The 17,165-nt window shown below is 30.3% G+C and overlaps 1 protein-coding gene across 1 annotated transcript; it reads left to right on the top strand.

Annotated features, from left to right (window-relative positions):
- Positions 1 to 4,996: 4,996 nt before the first annotated feature.
- On the top strand, positions 4,997 to 15,706 carry LOC134697853 (uncharacterized). The gene is made up of 4 exons (XM_063560142.1): positions 4,997 to 5,004; positions 12,395 to 12,471; positions 14,622 to 14,687; positions 15,180 to 15,706. Exons 1-4 carry the CDS (start codon positions 4,997 to 4,999, stop codon positions 15,440 to 15,442), a joined length of 414 nt encoding a protein of 137 aa, XP_063416212.1. The 3' UTR covers positions 15,443 to 15,706.
- The last annotated feature ends 1,459 nt before the right edge of the window (positions 15,707 to 17,165 follow it).

The following is a 17,165-nucleotide window of genomic DNA, read 5'->3' as shown; positions in this document are numbered from 1 at the left end:
TATTCATTTCTCTTTAGAATATAAAAGAAATTGAACTTTGTATGTCACATGATTCTTATATTTATATCTATTTGATAGTATATATATCATATACATAATATGTATAATTATTAATAAATCTTACCTCACTTTAAATTCTATTAGTTGTCTTTAAATAGGAACGACGTATATAAACGACGCTAAAATTTAAACGTACTAGGGACAAAACGTATTTATAGATTTTAACTATTTTAACAAGGTATTCTACACAGTCACGCGGTTGTACCTTTACATAAAGTCACTTAGTGTAATTTATCTTTAGTATGTGGAGGTTTTGATTGCATGCAGTCGATAGATTACACATGCCTTGCTTAGTGATTTAAATATGAATATTTCCCAAGGAGACATCTGTTGAAAAAAAATGAGTATAATGATATTACAAATAAATCTAAAACCGAATTATTTGTTGTCAGATGAGACATTGGTATTTTATATCATTTAATAAAAAATAGTTTTACAATTTACAAGCTTCCATAGAAAAAAAATCGAGCACAATTTGAAAAAATATCTTAAAGTGGCCTTGGTAAATATACTTTTTCTTTCGTTCTGTGTTTAATATATTTACACAATTAAAAGAACAGGGCTTGCATCATCTTCTAAAGTCTTGTCGGAATTTATCGTTGTATTTTCTGTTATGTTTAAGTTACATTAAATAAGACCGCCGCCCCCAAAAACAATAATTAAAAAATACAAAAAATAAAAACAACAAAGAACGGTTAGAAAACACTAGTATATAGCCATGCAAAATGTACATACAACTTTAAAAGGCAGAAATCCTGAAAAAACATTTTTACCGAAATTTCGCGAAATAACAACCTACACAGAATCTGCATACTTAGGTAAATATATAACATATGAATACATAGAGGGAGGTGCACATTATCGTTGTCTTTGTTTTTAAAAAAAATATATTAATCATAGCTTTCATATATTTATATGAGGAGTCCGGTCAAGTGATTTCTTTTCTCTCTCCCCGAATCTTTTTCGTGGCTTCGTGCTCCTTTTTGCTGACTGCATTTCCTTTCTGCAACCCCCATGACACATTTCAATTTTCTAAATGCAATAAATAATACTAAATTTAAAACATGTATACAGGTAATGAAAATTCCTTCTATCAGAAATATTCATATAACATTGTTTCAAAAAGTTATATTTCAATGAGAATAGAAGTATGCGGTTTATGCACAACATTCAATAGTTACACAAGAATGTTTCAATATTCTTTCAGTGTGTTTATACCCACATTCAAAACCTAATCATGTGTAAATACAACAGGAAATATTTGATAACAAAAGGAGGCCATTGAGGGGAACGCTATAAACGTGAATAAATCAATAAGTTAAATATAGGTGTGTTTTATTGTCAATACACGGAAAATAGTGTTTGCCTTGCTCTGTTGTATAACCGCCTATCCTCAATTTACACAAATCAATCCCTAAGTGCTCTAATTTAATGCCAGGGGAATACGGCACCGACTATATATCTTTAGTGAGTGCGGGGGGGGGGGGGGATAATTTTGGTCTTAGTGCATTGTGTCGACTTAAAGGTAAAAGAGAAATAAGGAAACAGGAACAAGATACGCGATGTGTTTGGGAAACTCAATATGGAAATCCTTTAAATTAATGCCTATTTATTAGTTTCACTATCCAGCTGCATACATAAATTTAAATTAAACCATTTATTGGAGAGAAAAAAAACATATTTCCCCCCCTTTATAATATCAAAACAATTAAAAAATCTGAAAACATGATCTAGATTGTTTTGGAAAAGTCAATATAGAATTTATTTATTTTAATGTTTTTAATTGGTAAAGAAAATATACGTCTATTTATTAAATTGAATTTCCATATTCAAACGAAATTTAAAAAAGACAATGTATTTAAAGAAAATAACCATGCTCTCCCCCTTCAGATCAAAAGAATAGAAAAAAAAACATGGAAACATTAACCAGATTTATTTGGAGAAGTCAATAACGATTTTATTTTTCAAAATGTTTTTAATCGCTAATAGAAAATACACGTCTATTTATTTATTTCACTTTCCACATAAAACATGTAAGCAAAAGCTATGAACAATAATTCAAATCCCTCAATCTTTTGTATGTTTCACAGTATACTGGCTTAAATTGTGTATGAGGGTTTCAACAACATATTGGTATATTGTCTAATATAATACAAAAGTTTTGTAGCTTATGATGGTTTGAAACTGCAATTTTGACATATTTGGTAATTGTTAGGTATATTGCAGCGGCTTCAAGCAGATTTCAGAAGAATTGTTCTAATCCTGCTACAAGCATCAAATTTGGCAGAACTCTCCCTAAACCATTACTATTTTAATTCAGATAGGATCATGAGGATGGCATATGAAAATAAATGTCTCACTTCCGGTAAAATGCAAATTGGCGGACCTCATCTCCTTTTCAAGTCAATGTCGACGAAAAGTTTGTTTATAGACGCACTACTCAACATAAATGCATCAAATTTGGCACACAGCTTTCTTTTGTGTTTCTTTGTGATATGATTTTGAACAGACCTTTATAAAATACTGTATTTTAGAAAAAAAAATAGTAACAGTTCTATCCACCAAATAGAGAAGATCAGTATAAAAGTATAAAAAGTACAAAGAAGACATACTAATAACATTTTGAACCAATAAAGAAAAACAGAATTGCATATCTTACATATATAACTCCTAATGGAAAACTTTTTCGGCAATGAAGGACAAAATAATCATACTGTGATGTGTTGTTATTTGAAAGGATCTATATATCTTGTCAGACAAGAGGTACAAAATGTAGGGATTTGGAAGACTTCTTTAAATATGAAAATAATATAAAACTGCCAGTATTGAGTCAGAATGGGAAAACTCGTCTAGGAACTACTAGTAAATCGGACCTTAACAGTAAGTGTTAAGAATCATTAACGACAACTACATAGATCATTTAGAAGGTAAAACAATGTAAAATAAAAAAATCGGCGCAAATGAAATGCAAAACGCCGAAAATGATTGAGTACAACAGTCAACATTGAGTTATCTTAATCGCTATAAACACAAAATACGTAACAAAGAAACACAAAAAGGCATATAAAAATATAGAAAACTGGCATGAAGAAAAATATTGAAAATGTTGAGCACTATCAATTTGTCTATGTAAGTCAAAGCTGTCAGACAATTTCTAATCGAAGTTATTACCCACATTTAACCTTTTGTTTAAATTTTTAATATTATCTAGAAAACTTTAATATCATTAATAATTAGCAAGATACGTTTTACAAATACATGTCATGGTCAAAATCGTCTGGGAACTTCTAGTTAGAGTTTTTTTTTCCTTTGAATGTTTTTCTCATTATAATGGGTGTTTTGGCGTTTTATCTTAAAACCTATAGTATATAAATAAGATCCTAATTAGCAAAAATGATCAAATAGACATGAGATAGAATTGAAACAACAAGGGGAAATCCTCTGACGATTAAAAATGAACTCCTTATTGCAAAAAATGAAACAACAAAAATACCGAGCTCTGATGAAAATTCTAAACGGAAAGTCCCTAATCAAATTGAAAAATTATAAAATCAAACACATCAAACGAATGGATAACAACTGTCATGTTCTTAACGTGGTAAAGTTTTTCTTTAATTAAGAAAACGGTGAAGTGAACATTGTTGTATAACTAGCTAAACCTCTCACTTGTATGACAGTGGCACTAAATTCATTTATATTGACAACAATGTTTGATGAACACAAACACAGTTATTGATCTTAAGTGATGATGACTTTTACATTTGATTCTGAAGTTTGTCTTATATGATAAACGTTGAAATATAGAACAGGTTTGAGCTGTCTGAAATGCTGTAGACTGCTTCGATGTATCATAATGTCGGTTATATATGTGTGTGTGTGTTTGATTGTTTATTCAATAACCAACAATCTTGCAATGCAAAGTAAAACCATATAAATGTAAACAGCAATACATTTCAAGTTTCAGTGAAAATGGTGTTGTTCTATTTTAAAAGTGTGCGTTGTACACCCATGCTTTAAAATTTTGTTCACCTTATGTGTTGAGAATAAAAGCATTACAAATAGACACGAATCTGGAGTTATGCCTCTCTTGATGTATGTGTGACTCGATTGATAAAAGTAATAAAATACAGTCAGGTAATGCATTTCTGTATACACTGTAAAGGTACATTATTTAGCAAAAGAAATCGTGCATATTACAGATTTACGACGAAATAAACACTTATTTATAATTGATATTTTAATATAGACTTTCAGTGTGCTATATAGTTAAACATTATAAAACGAACATTGATTAATTACATTTGCTCGGGACTGAAATACTGATAGTTAATTTTCCGGCATTTGATGTCGTATTCTGAGACCAGAAAAGTCTGTAATTCTTTATCTGATTGAAATTAATAGCTATTGCTGTATTTCAGTCGCATCATAAAACAAACAATCATAATCTACATGTGATAAGTAATTATTTCAAGATGGCGTGTATATCGATTCAAACTAATAGATCCGCACCGTGCTGCGAAGCAAATAAACACTTCAAATAAAATAAAATCACAAAGTCAGTATCTACCAACACATCGAACTTTGCCAATATATCTAGTAGATTGTCACTCTTTATATTAGGGATTGCCTTAAAGGAAGATTTGTACACCCTTACTTGTGATTTGTGTAAAAAGATAGAGAAAAAAAGTAATACAAGAGATTTTTGTCATGTATGTCTTGCAACTACAAATGAATATTATGGATACAGTGTCGTGTTCTTGTGATGTTTATGCAGCACACTGCAATTGTATTAAGCCGGAATAGTATGAGTCATAGATCTATTTTTCAAATTACAGGTCATGCAAATTTGCACAAATGTCCATACATTGTTCATACCTAAACAGATAGATTTGTGTTTATCAAAAAGAATATATTAGTTGGAACTTTGAAATAGAATATGAGAAGGTAGGTTTTGAATAATGCTTTTAAGAAATGATATTTCCGACCACTGTTTTCTTTCTACATTGACAAGTAAACAATAAAAATGTGTCTATCATTTCATTAAAAAATTTCCCCTTAGATTTTTGATTAACAGTATAACCCATTTATTACCAACCTGTCTCAAGATTTAAAGATATTGTAGACAGGAAAACGTAAACCTGTTATAACAAAATAAATTCACGTCAGAAACTTGTCTTGTTGATGTCCTTCTTAAAAAAATACAGATCAAACGGATGTGTTAACGACCATTAAACATTTGCGGAAACTAGATCTACAAAATGTATACCTAGGATTTAACTCACGACTTACGATAACAGGTGACAAAAACAAGGGGTCATCACAAAATTTAAAAAAATCAAAATCAATACAGATACAGAGAAGCAAATGGTGTCTTCAAAAAGCCACAAAAGAGAAATGTAAGCAACACGTTAAAATTTCATGTTTCCGAAGCGCTTTTCTCGATCAGGACCGAACAAAGCCGAACATTTGAAGACACGGATTTAAAAGGACCAAAAGTGTAGATAGATGTATGATATAGATATGATACCAAAGATCTGTATTATGATAATTGCATAAAAGAAAAACAAATTGGAACTTGTTTGTCATTTTTTGTTTGTTGTTGTTGAAAACATAGATATCAAAATTTTAACTATTTTACTACACCTTTTTTGCAACTGAGTCTTGCGAACAGTCTAAAATTTATTTCCGACATAAACATGATAAAGAAGTTCGTTGAAAACGGTTTTTTAGGTTTTTTTCTCGAATAGTTGTGATTTGTTTTCTTTTGAAACCAACATGTAGAAAAAAGTGAGTGTCCTATTCAGGAAAAATAAAAGATATCAAAATTATAACCAACGGCAAGTGAATTTTCATGAAGAATAAATAGCTCAAAAACACCCGTCTACTGTATTTCCTAATTTTAAAAAAATAATAAAAGAGAGGATGTATGTCTTAGCATAAACATGCTAACATGCTCCTCGGTTGATTGCACCTTTCCTAACACAAAGTATTTATGACCTTTTTCAGCAATTGTCCCAATCTAGCTACTGCAACGACAATTGCGACATTTTGTGTGTCTCATGATACAATAATTTTAAAATAATGTTAGTTCATTCAATCATACTTCGTGCAATTACAGCATTTTCAAGTTAGATAACACCGTATACAAATATAAATGTTAACGCATTGCTGCAATTATATCAGAAAAAATCGTTGCTCAACTACAGAAAAACATCACTTTCGTTACATTGTTTCAGATCGACGTTTTTTTTTTTACACTTTGAGAAAGCCCAAGATGTAAATGCTTCCTGTAGGTAAAATCGTAATCCTAATCGTAGGTAATGACAGTTTCCGCCAATGTCTATTAATGATCAGATCAAAATGTACAATGTAGTATCAATACCATGTCAATAGAATTTGACTACGCACCGTCATTTGCAAGACATACGTCGCAACGTCAACTGCAAATCAAGCCAACGGCATACAGATTTATTCCATATATACCTAGTTGCAAAAGAATTGCTGCAGCACTAAGGTTTAAACCTCATAATTGCAGATATACACTATGATTTGTGAGACAAAAGCAAATTTAGAACTCCAAACATGCATGGCCAACAGAATTACCTGACCTTTATTATGATGTAGGTACAGACCGGGTTTTTTGCAACGGTGACACATCTTTTGGTTTTAGAAAACCCCGATTTAAGTGCAGACCACATGATTTGAACATTGTTTTATAATTTGTATTCACACCAAGTACCATTTCATTCGTCTGAAATCAGTAAATTACTCTCAACATCAATAGAATCATGACCTTTAAAATACAAAATATATTTCCGGACATTTAGTTCCGTACTTTATGATTTCCGGTGCTCTGATTATATTTATAGAACATTAAAAAGTCAAATGTTTCCTTGTTTTACAACTAAAACGAAGATGTAAACCATGTTAGCAACATGACATTTTACATATTACTAGTAGTTCAGCTTTTAGTATTATTTGAAAATGAATATGGATTTTCGCAAAAGTCAGAGAGAATTTGTTATAATAATAGGTAATGTGTTCATACATACTTCTTGCATGACACTGAGGTTAATTTGAAATCAAATATACTCATTTAAATTCATGGTGAATGCAATTCTTCAAATTTGGCCGGAATGTAATGAAGATACAATGTTTTTTTCTTTTTTAAACCGGGATGGGTCACATATTTTTTCAGGAAACATGAATAGTCTGAGCAAATTGCCTTTTCTAACATTGATCTACACCATATATTGTCTGTTTTTTTGGTGAGCATTATGTCGACTTAACATATATATTTATTCCTAAATTTCACAAGTACGATTTGGTGATACTTGCAGTTACTGGAAACTAGTTGAAAACCAAAAGCGATTACCTTAAAACAGTCTGTATCATAGATTAAAATCAATTAAAACACGTCCTAGTGATTTGGTGGTTTAACGCCACGGAGAGTAAAACAAAAGACATGACTTATGCAATGCCAAAACTAAAATATCAATAAACAGTAGAATAGTTAGTACTTAGACTTATGCAAAAATAAATGATGATATAGTATATGTCTATTCACTCATCCCAAAAACCATTCGAAAAGAATACAAATCTAATTATGATGACAATGTAAACTACATTCAAGCCTTACTAATGCATTTGTTATGAGTGTGTTGAAAGGGTCGATGGGCTTTCCGCACGTTTAGTACAATATTATGGTAAAACATAGGATGTTTTTTTAATTAGATGTCTCAAAGTAATGCAAGCTTTTACATATCTAATTTTTATATCTGTGAAAGAATTCAGTAAATGTAAATTTGCAGTTAAGAAAACGGTGACTTAATAATTTCACAGTAATGGATTGTTTACAATAATAATCATTAAAGTATGTATTGTCCCCCTATTCTAACATTTTATATACATGTCAATGCATGTGTTGATCCTTAATTTACTCAACTTATTAATCATATAATGTTTGTATTTACAGTTCTGGTGTTGTATATGAAACATGTTGTTCGCACTTTGAATTGATTGACAATTTTTGCAAAGGCAAGTATCGCATTGGTGCATAAATAAGAGTCATAAAAGTAGATGTTGATTTTTTTGTTGTTGTTGTTGGTTTGCTCAAAACCGATCTGATTAGTCTAGCTGCAGTTACTTTTCAATCAATCTTCACACATTATCAAGCTTCTATGTCAGGAAAGACTGAGAATGTAGAGCTCATATACGTTGAAGGCCAGAGTATGTTTGTTTCTGTGAGTCTCATAATTGACATTTCTTTTTTCATTTTGTTATGAATATTTTTACTGTTTGTCAAATATTTCTCCCCCTCAAAATAAAGTATGAATTAGTAAACTCGCAGTTTGCTGAAATATCTAGACAAGGACTACATTAAAATAAAATGTAGCCGACCAAAAATTCATATTTTCTATGTATTGTCGTTGGCATATTTAATTTGTTTTAGTATTCTTTCTAGTGTTTCATTTTGAAAAATAGCATATCAAGTAACATTAGTCATGTTAGTGGTCATATTTCATCTTAAATATGAATTATGTTCTCAATACATGGATGAATATCTTTCATATATTCAGAACAAAATGTCAGATTTACAATCATTATGTAGGATTTACTTAATAATTTTGTGTACATTGAGCTTATCTACTTCTATCGATAACCAAGTGTTTTCCCTCTCAAGTATATAGGATTGAACCTATCGTGATTGTATGAAGATATAATTTAAAGTTAAATTCTTAAATGAAAATACTTTACATTTCAGCAGTTTAAATTTTTTAAGTGAAGAAAATATAGCCATTTTATCTTTAACATGTTTTTTAATCCTAATTCGTATAACATCCTTCATATGAAAGGATTGTTTTCAGTTGTCAAATTCATGACCACATAACTGAATCAAATTATCTATGTTAATTTGTAACTGTGTACTTAATAAAACAGTTACTAGAACTACAACAGGTCAGTAGTGACCAATTACTTATGCGTGGAAAAAAAGTATAATGTTTAAAGACCAAATCGCTAAAAAGAGTGGTTCTTCTTGCATTTTCATTGGATTAAATTTTCTGTGTTGGCATTCTTTTCTCTAATGCATGTATCCCTATACTGGTTGCGCGCTGGAGCAAATTATGATAAATGTTATGATTGCATGTATATGCACTCACAATTGTCGATTTTGTTTTGCATAGATATAACTAATCAACGTCTTTTTCATACAATATAGAACCAAATTGACTTATAAGGGGGAATATTCATTTTGTTTAGTTTTTGTGACCGATGTTTGAAATAGAACTAAATCATGTTAATTTATTATTTTCTTCTAAGACGTAACAAGTGCCCATTTAGGAGTGTTCATTTTTTACGGATACATGTACATTGTGTATCTTGCATTTTTCTGCATGTATTTAAAATAAATGTCACTGCACATCAAGTATGAATATCATTTTATGAAAATTAAAAACATTTTAAATTTTAATTGAATATTAAGCAAACTGAATACTCATTGATAGTATACTTAATCTATGTTTCTTTTGCTAAAGATTTGGGAATTACACCAATTTTGTTTTACAGAAGGTAAAGTAGGACATTATCGGATTCAAAAGGCAAAGAAGTGTGAGCAATGCCCTCCAAACCTGTATGGGAAGAAATGTGCCTCGGTTTGCAACTGCGAAGAAAATGAAAGGTTATTATCAAAACTTAGGTTTTCTATAGAAGAAAGGCAATGCAAGTGAAGGAAAAAGATATGTTCAAGGTTTATAAATGATATCCGGGTTCGCACTTCTGGTTCCGAAGTACCTTCATCAAATCGGTTATGATTATTTTGTGATTCAGATATGCATTGGAAATAAATCAATTCATAGTACTTTTGAGGGTTTGAAAAATTAGGAAAAAAAACCCCGTTGGGAGTTAAATCATGCTCCAGTCTTTCATTGTTTAAAAGTACACAACAAAAAAAAACATAAACAACAGGTTGAGATGATACTAGGTATATTTTAACAGTTTTAAATATTTCAATTTTTCCAAATCACGATGTATTATAAGCAATCTCAAAACTAATATTTACTAACAGTTTTCCTGTTTGTTTCACTATATCATGACGACCCAGTTTACGTAAAGTAGTTTGTGAATAAATAATTACGTACATTGCACATTATACACGTATGAACAAGTGATCTATATGTTCATTTACAACATATCTGTTGAATTGTGAGGATCGTTATGATAAATATATAAGCAATAACTGTTTAGTGTCTTTAAATACTAGCTGTATTTGTACGAGGCTAGGAAACAAGGTGTATGCGAGCTTTTAGCGAGCTACATGTACTACACCTGTCGAGCCAAGTAGAAATACAGCTGATATTTAAAGACACTTAACCGTTATTTTCTTTATCCTGCAATTAATTCTGTATATTGTTTGTGTCTTGAAAGACACAAAAACTAACATATTTAGCATTTATTTTCGATTTTTAATTCCTTGAGTCCAGCGTAGTAATATCAAAATCACACATTACGCTGAAGACGGGTTCGCAAAACATAATCTCGAATGGTCAACAATAATACATCGTTCAAGGTGAATAATTATGCATTTAAACATACCAACGAATTTCAACAGTAAAAACAAATAACTAAACATTGACAAATTTGAAACAGAAGTGTACTAGTTGTCCTACGCTTCAGACTTGACATTCAGCAAACATGCATGCTGAAATTGACATGGTTGATTTTGTAACACAATCATACACATTCAAGTTTTGAAATCGACAATAACTAATTCTGAGGTAATACAGGTTCAAACAATACTCAGTCCGGCAGTGAGCGGAGCTTTAAAGCGATATCTGTATAGTATACAGATACAGCATAGCGATATCTGTTGGGCTGTATCTGTATAGGAGGACACCCAATTGCAGGATAAACCGTATTAACTTCACAAATAATACACGATGGTCTAGAAGTATAGATTCTAGTTACTGACCTTGTTTTTCATCCTTATAACGTGTTATAGTATTCTTTTATCTGTCTTTTATCGTTAATGTTTTGACTAGTTTTTGGTGATACTCATATGACGTGACTCTGTTCTTATACATCTCGTCATTGTGTTATTGTGCTTTGGTCAATTTCTGTATTCTAGCTATAGACTTTCTTTTTTGAGACTGTACTTTGTAAATATGCCTATTTGGTTTTCTTTGAACATATTTGTTTGTTGTATTATGATAGAGATTATGACAATATTGACTGCTGTGTCTTTATTTTTACATTGATCATGTTTTTACCTTTTAAGTCTGTTTGTTTTGTTCGGACATCGTTGTCAATATAAAGGAAATGGATGAAAATGTCAACTTGAGATGTTAAGCTATCTATAAAACCAGGTTGAATCTACATTATTTTACATAATAAAATGCTTGTACAATTTCACATTGAGATTTGTCATCCATTCGTTTTGATCTTTTGATTTTGACATTTGATAAGGGACTTACTGTTTTGAATTTCATAGTTTTTTAGTTATTTTACTTTTTGCATTAAAGGAGTAACAATAGGTGTATGGTTCTTCTCTTGAATTGATCAACGGTTTAATAACAGATGGTGAATGACAAACGATTGGATTAGAATTAAATGAGTTCATTAATACCAATAATATAACTACTTACAGTGTATCAGACGCATAGTTTTACATTTAATACAGTAATTGTCCCTCGAGTATATTTCGCCCCTCTTTTATATCTGTTAAACAATTTGTTTGTTATTTTATATTCAGAAAAATAAAACGGAAAAATTGTACACTTGTATAAAATACATAATTTGCTGAAAATATGTAAAAGAGGGACGAAAGATACCAGAGGGAAGTCAAACTCATAAATCAAAAATAAACTTACAACGCCATGGCTAAAAATGAAAAAGACAAACAGACGAAACATAAGTACACATGACACAACATAGAAAACTAAAGAATAAGCATTACAAACCCCACCAAAAATTAGGGTTGATTTCAAGTGCTCCGGAAGGGTACGTAGATACTGCTCCACATGTGGCACCTGTCGTGTTGCTAATGTTATAACAATTCCACAATTCCTGTAAAAAAGTCCATTTTGGTAGGATACATTCTTGAGAGGGGAAGGGTATTGTAGTCACGACGTAAGGAACATATCCGATAACGAAGGAATGATTCAACATCCCCATTTTGAAGAGTGTTTAATAACTTCCTTGTGAGCAGCTACCAAGAAAATCATGATAGTAAATACAAGCACGGGAATATCTTATCATTTGGGAGATATATACCCCGTATGCTGGTGCTAACCATGACCATAAGTACAATTACGGTATTTATATTGTGTAATTTCAGATGTGACAGTGTAAATGGGACCTGTATTCCATGGACATCAACACTTGGAACATTCAATTATTATTCTACTTTTATGCGTAAGCAAAATCTGCTTGTATATAAATATATATTTTAATTTTTAATGTAAGATGTCTTCTGATTGGCTGACTTTGTTTTGTTTATCGTCTCATAGACATAAAAATAAAAATGTCACGTGACCATGACGTCTTTAACGATTTTACATTGTTTAGGACGGTTGAAAATAGAATTTAGAATTAAATGACTTATATTTTACTATCTATTTGAAATAACATGAACAATGTGGAACACATTTTATAATAAGACGATGCACGGGTTATTCAGTGTGCACTACAATCTTGGTGTTATTTCTTCATAGACAGAATAATACAGTACAGTTAATCCTTAAATATATTACACAGTAAATTTGTAGAATAACGGATTATGCATAATTCCTGAAAATTTCGGGGATTATCTGTAATCACTGGTTTCTTTTGTGATAAAATATGATTAATAACCAACTTAAAAACGTTTGAATTATGCATACTCATAAAAAAAATGTCCTGGATTATACATAACAACTAAAATGAAGAAACAATGAAGACAATTAAAAACTAAATTATTTATTCCTCTTTAGAATCATGAATATTAAATCTAAAGCACAATAATGTAATACAAACCATTTCTATTTACAAACTACAATTTGAATTGCATCTACTGAAGGATCTGAATGAAATTTCGCTCATTTCTTTATTCTTTAAGATTTTGGATATTATTTTCTGATTTATACAATTTAGTACACTATTAATCTATATTCTTAGTTTTGTGTCTATTCTTGATTTTTTTAGTTTACTTTGCGCTGTTTCAAATTACTTTCAATTTAGTAAACCCTATCCAACCCTTTTCGAGTCAAGGGTTACATGGTTACAAATCATTCTCTAAACCCAATCCATACCCTTTGTTATATAACATACTTGTCCATTTTTGTTTTGCAATAGATAAAAAAAACTCAGCCTACACATATTTTTTCTGATTTTATCTCTTTGAAAAGAAATAAAGTATTCATTAGAAACATCTGAAGGTCTCAATAAAAGCAAATCACTAAAAACTAATTCCTAGTGTATTAACAAAGCATTATTACGTGTTTCGTAGTCACTCATTATATTGTTCGACTCTTTTATTGACGAATGTCATTATGTTTTTGGTTTCTCCCTTTCCACAATCAACCTGCATGAGGAATCGGTTTCACCGCCTTCTCAATATAAAATGTGTTCGATCTGTCAAGCACATATTCTGTTTTAGGAGGTTAAATTACAATTTTGTGTTTAACTTTAATTCCTTGTTTTTAAATTTCATCCCCATAGTTTTTGAGCAAATTACATGATCTGCCCATTTATCTGTTTTATTTCTACCATCGGCGAAAAATGCATCTAAACTGGAAATGATCCTTTGGGAAATCATAACCTGGTTACAACTGTATTTTTGAATGTACTGATTAGTATATGTAACCAAAGAGCAAATATCTAAATTATCTACAAAAGAATGGTGGGACATTTTAATTCTAAAAATACACATTTCAAATATAACATTTTACACCTCGAAGTTTACATTTCCCAGTCAGAGTTGACATTTGACAGTTTCATCTTGTCATTTATGAGTTGTTATTTATAAATAATAGAAGAGGATTTATCAGGGTTGATACAAACAGTTGTTGTATTTCCTTTATCATTGTTTATAATCTAAAGTGATTTAAAAGTGCTTCATATTAAAAATATACGCGCGATAAAGCTTTATCAACTCGATGCAATTATACAAAGAAGCATTTATTTCTTTTTTTTTTAGCTCTATGCTACAACCATGAGATTAAGAGTTATTAAAAAAAATTTGGTTTTCAATGCATTATGTTAACACCCGAAGGCATAGCACGTGTACTTTATACGGAAATTAAATATAATACTGGAAAACTCCAGATGGTTAACGGTCAATCGATTTTTTGGATTCTTAGGTACAAAACATATAATGTTACCTGTTACCATTTATAAATATTTCCTTTATAATAAGAAATATTTGAAAGCCCTTTGTTTCTTTGACAATGTATTTTTCTCCCTAAAAATGTGAAAGTGGATAATTTATGTGCAGGAAGAATACATCAAGTTTGTATGATTTTTATTGTGTACGTTATCTGATAGTCAAATAATTTTGATAAAATATACTAGATGATTTTCAACAGAATACCAACATCAGTCAACAGGAGAAAACGAGAGACGATTAGGTGCAAATCACACAAGATCTAAAGGTGAGAACAACATTAAATAGGTAACAATATTTATCAATGTTTATACACAATAGTTATCTGTGAACACTGGCTTCCTTGCCGACTCCTAAAAAACGACGTCATACTGGACAAGTTGAAACGCTTGTGGAAACTGTTGTTTTGCCTCTATGTTCAAATTCGATCATTACAAATCAAAGTGTGTATTTAACAGAGAAAAGTCCTTATTATTGCAAACTTAGTTCTGTTATATTAAATATTCACCCTACCTTCAAGGTCAACAAATTTGTTGACAATTAATCCATGTTTTATTAACCTGAAATATTAATGTCTGTCGCAGAAATCCGACGTTGATTGTCCAGAGACATCAAAACATTCTTTTTAAACGAAATGTATTCGGTCGGCAATACAATGATTAGATGGAAGAATATGGAATGAACAAATATGTAATTTTTCAAGTGTTCATCTTATTAATATCAATTTGAATAAAATAACCATTTTTTTCACTTCGTACAGGATCTACAAACGAGGGAATACTTATCTACATAATCTTCGCCGGTCTTATCATATTGGTTTTATGCGGAGTTGCTGTTGTTTATAAATACCAAAATAAACAAATAAATTTACCACAATGCTTTCTTAAACATGAGGTAAAAGATTCGACTCCGCCACCAATTATTACACGATCGATGCAGCCTAGTGTGTTTATTGAATTCGACAACAGTGGAGGCGCATATGAACTAATTGATGACAATAACATTCTTAACCTTGAAGATTAAAAACAATCCACTATCATGATTCAATTGTATACCATCACAATTCAATGGCATGAAAACATATCAGGAGAATATTTCATGCATACAATTATTACTACATGCATCTATCGTACATTTGCAAAGGACAGAACAGATGAATAGATTGTTTCATTAATTGTACGCATTGTAACTTATATATGGACATTTTGTATCTGAAATTGATTAGGTGAATTGCTTTGAATATAAAATGTTATGTTAGAAAACTGTATGTAACATTTCAAAATTGTTTGCAAGTTGTGAAAACTATTGTCTGTATATTAAGACAACTTCTTACCGTCAATAAAACTAATTTTTGCCAGATTGCTGATTTTGCACAACGATATAACTTTGAATCATGCAGTCATCAGGTCGAGTCAAGCGACAAAAAAAAATTATTTGGCTTCTTTAACTTGTGAGATTCGAGTGTCATCGAATAGTCGTTTTGTAGACTTCTGGGCGTACAAAACCTTATTCTTTGGGTAAATGATAAGTTGATTGTCTTGTATATACGCTACATGTAGAAACTAGGATTGAAATTTTAGCTTTAGTGCCAAACCCGCGTTTCGTCAACAAAAGACTTATCAGTGAAGCTGTAATCAAAATATATAAGAGATATCAAATAATGTTGCATCTTTAAACGTCGTTGACACAGTATCATATTAAAATAATTAACAAAAAGACACAAACACTTCTTAAACATAAATAAATATTTTCCTTTTAAGAAACTAGTTACCAATGTTGTGTTTTGAGGTACATTTGTATATCCAACTAATTTCAATATACATGTATGTTATGAAATTGGTGTCAATCCTATAGATGTATTTGTTTATATAATAATGTACATGGTGACAAAATGGTCTATGATTGATGATAACAAGAACATTGTATCAAACATCTTGCATCTTTTAAATAAAAAATAGAGAATAATAACATTTCTGCAAAGGTTAAATTCCTGAAAATTGTTCTCGATAATTGTCTGAGATTTGGTTGTCACATACTTATATTTCAAGCGGCTTAGTATTTTTGTAAAAATAAAAATACATGACAAATTTCAACACAAGTGTGATTGAGACCTTGTAAATCGTAATGAGGCTATTAAACATATTTTATTAGTAACATGTTCATATATTTGACTAGATATAGTGAGTGCTATGATTAACAAAACTTTTTACATTGAACACATATTACAAATTTTAATTTGTGTAAGATTAGTTTGTAACATGCACAGTTGAAATATCAAGATTAAACAATGCTTAAGGGTGTAACTTTTTTTTCATTTGCATTATTCAAATATCAAGACGATTCCCGATAGTATAGTTTTATACATTTTCAAAAACAAAGTAAATGTACCTTTGTTTGTACTTTTTTTTTATTTACGACACAATTCTGACAGTTGAAACATATTCATTTACTAACTCTGTATCCACAAAACTTTCCTATAAGTCATGTATTGTTACTTCATATCTTTGAAAAACACTCCATGTATTATTAATGATTGATCTTATGTTTTATACTAATAGACATGTTACGAAAAGGTATATTCTCGACGCTGAGGTTGACAAATTAGACTTTAAATTAAGGGACGGTGTCAAAACATTGATTATAATTTAAACAGGTAAAATTTAAATCTTGTGCGTCTTGGTAAATTCAAATCACATTTATCTAGAACATCATAATGTAACATCCTATGATGGTAATTGCTTTTGTG

The sequence above is a fragment of the Mytilus trossulus genome, chromosome 14, assembly GCF_036588685.1.
Source record: "Mytilus trossulus isolate FHL-02 chromosome 14, PNRI_Mtr1.1.1.hap1, whole genome shotgun sequence".
NCBI lineage: Eukaryota > Metazoa > Mollusca > Bivalvia > Mytilida > Mytilidae > Mytilus > Mytilus trossulus.
Note: the sequence above shows the minus strand (reverse complement) of the source record. Positions and strands in the feature narration are given on the sequence as shown.

Coding starts and splice junctions, on each gene's coding strand:
- LOC134697853 (XM_063560142.1), top strand. Junction 12,472..14,621: donor TTATTATTCTACTTTTATGC/GTAAGCAAAATC, acceptor GATTTTCAACAG/AATACCAACATCAGTCAACA. Junction 14,688..15,179: donor AAATCACACAAGATCTAAAG/GTGAGAACAACA, acceptor CACTTCGTACAG/GATCTACAAACGAGGGAATA.